General features: G+C 30.9%; 1 protein-coding gene across 1 annotated transcript in view; it reads right to left on the minus strand.

The window, feature by feature from the left end:
* Positions 1 to 20: 20 nt before the first annotated feature.
* Positions 21 to 2500, minus strand: part of LOC138862166 (uncharacterized) — a 6727-nt gene continuing 4247 nt past the window's right edge. The window contains exons 2-4 of the mRNA XM_070123344.1: positions 865 to 1440; positions 511 to 680; positions 21 to 419 (exon numbers count right to left, since the gene is read on the minus strand). Coding sequence (XP_069979445.1) covers positions 21 to 419; positions 511 to 680; positions 865 to 1440 — 1145 coding nt within the window. The remainder of the gene's footprint in view (positions 420 to 510; positions 681 to 864; positions 1441 to 2500) is intronic.

Here is a 2500-nt window from a genome sequence, read left to right on the forward strand (position 1 = left end):
TTGCAGCATCCCTAATTTCTTCATTTCATGTCCAAGACTTTCCGAATAATTCTGGCTGTTCCAAGTAAACAAGGCTTTTGTAACATTTCTGCTGTTATTCCCAAATCTAGCTTTTGAACCCATTTTTCAAAGTCTTTCGTCACAGATCCTAATGCCCCTACAACTACAGGGATTACTTCAACTTCTTTCATTCTCCACATTCTTGCAATCTCATATTTTAAGTCGCAGTAATTGTTGCACTTTTCTTCTTTCCTTTCAATACGAGTGTCAAATGGGCATGCTGGGTCGATAAGAAGGCATTTTTTGCTATTTTTCTCAATTACAGTGATATCCGGTCTATTGTGTTCCAGTGTCTTGTCTGTTTGTATGGGGAAATCCCATAAAATCTTGCACTCGTCGGATTCCAATACTTTTTCAGGCTTGTGTGTGTACCACTTATCAGATTTCTCAATTTCCCCATTTTTCACATAATTTCCAGTGGATCACTTTTGCAACATTGTCATGCCTAACTTCTTTGTATTCCTTCAGTGCTAGTTTCTGGCATTCTGACACAATATGTGCCACTGTTTCTTCTGCAGCACCACACACTCTACAACTTGAATCAATATCCTCTCCATAGACTCGTTTCCTCAAATTCCCTGTGCAAAGGGCTTGATCTTGTGCTGCTATGATTGTACTTTCTGTTTCTTTTGTCAAATATCCTTTTCTTAGCCAATCCCATGATTTATTGCTCTTTACTTTCACCGTAGCTTTATGGAACTGTCCATGCAATCCTTTGTTCTCGTATCTCTCTTTATGACTTTTCTGTATATCCTCTCTGCTCAGCCCATGCTTCTTGTTCTCAAGAATACTACTGATGTTTACTTCCTTTCAACATGTTTTCTTCTGACGCGCGTAAGTACTTATCAAGACTGTTGACTTCTGCCTGCACACAATCTTCAACGCCAAGCAAGCCTCTTCCACCATCATATCTTTTCAAGTACAACCTATCAACATCTGCTTTTGGGTGTTGCGCCCCATACATTGTCATCAGCTTTCTTGTTTTCCTGTCCATTTCCTCCAATTCATTCTTTGTCCACTTTATGATTCCTGCTCCGTATCTGACAACTGATACCGCTCTTGAATTAATGGCTGAGATTATATTTCCTCCGTTTAACTTTGATTTCAATATGTTTCTGACCCTTCTGGTATATTCTTTCTTTACTTGATCTTTCATTTGATCATGCTTTATTCCATCCACTTCCAAGACACCAAGATACTTGTATCCACTTTCCTCAACATTTCTCATCATTGCACCATCTGGCATGCAGAGACCATCGCTTTCAACTACTTTTCCTCTTTTTATGATTAGCTCTCCACATTTAGATAATCCAAACTCCATCTTGATATCTTCTGAGAATATTCTGACTGTATTTACTAAACTATCAATTTGATCTTTATCTTTTGCGAATAATTTCAAGTCCATGAAAAGTAAATGGTTAATTCTTTCTCCTTTCTTCTTTACTTCATAAAAAAATATTTATTTTCCTTAGCAACAGCGTCAACGGGATCATCGTCAAAACAAACAGCAGTGGTGATAAACTATTCCCCTGAAAAATTCCTCGCTTTATTTTTACGTTTCCAAGTTATTATTATCACCATTATAATAATAATAATAATAATAATAATAATAATAATAATAATAATAATAATAATAATTATTATTATTATTATTATTATTATTATCATTGTCATTATTATTAGTATTCTCATTAACATAATCATTATCATCATTATTATTAATCATTGTTGTTATCATTATTATCGTTATCATCACTATCTTTATCATTATTTTTAATATCATTATTGTTATCATTGTTATCATTATCATTATTATATTGTTATTATTATCTTTGCTACCATTATCAGCATCATCATTATTATTGTCATTATCATCATTGTTATCATGATAATGATATCAATAATAATAGTAATGATGATGATAATTATAATGACATTGATAAGAATGATGGTAATATTAATGACAGTAATGCTATCATTTTCATCACTGCTATCATGATTCTTCTTATTTTCGTTATCATAATGCTAATGATGATAATAGTAATGATAATAATCATTATTATCATTATCATTGTTATCATTGTCATTATTGTGTTTATTATTAACATTACCATTATTGTTATCATCACTATCATTATCATCCTTACTATTTTTAATATCATTGCTATTATTGTCATCATTATTATCATTGTCATTATCATCATTATCATTATGGTAATGATTAGGATTATTTTTATTATTATTGTTACTATTCCTTTCATCGTTATTATTATTTTCATAATAATTATTTTCTTAAGTATTATGATTATTATTATGTTCATTACTACCATTATTACCATTGTTGTTATTGTCATTAATACTGTTATCATTATCATTATTGTTATCATTATCATCATTATTTTAATGATTGTCATTATTTTCATTGTTATTATTGTTTTCA

The sequence above is a fragment of the Penaeus vannamei genome, chromosome 7 (genome assembly GCF_042767895.1).
Source record: "Penaeus vannamei isolate JL-2024 chromosome 7, ASM4276789v1, whole genome shotgun sequence".
In the NCBI taxonomy this organism is placed as follows: Eukaryota; Metazoa; Arthropoda; class Malacostraca; order Decapoda; family Penaeidae; genus Penaeus; species Penaeus vannamei.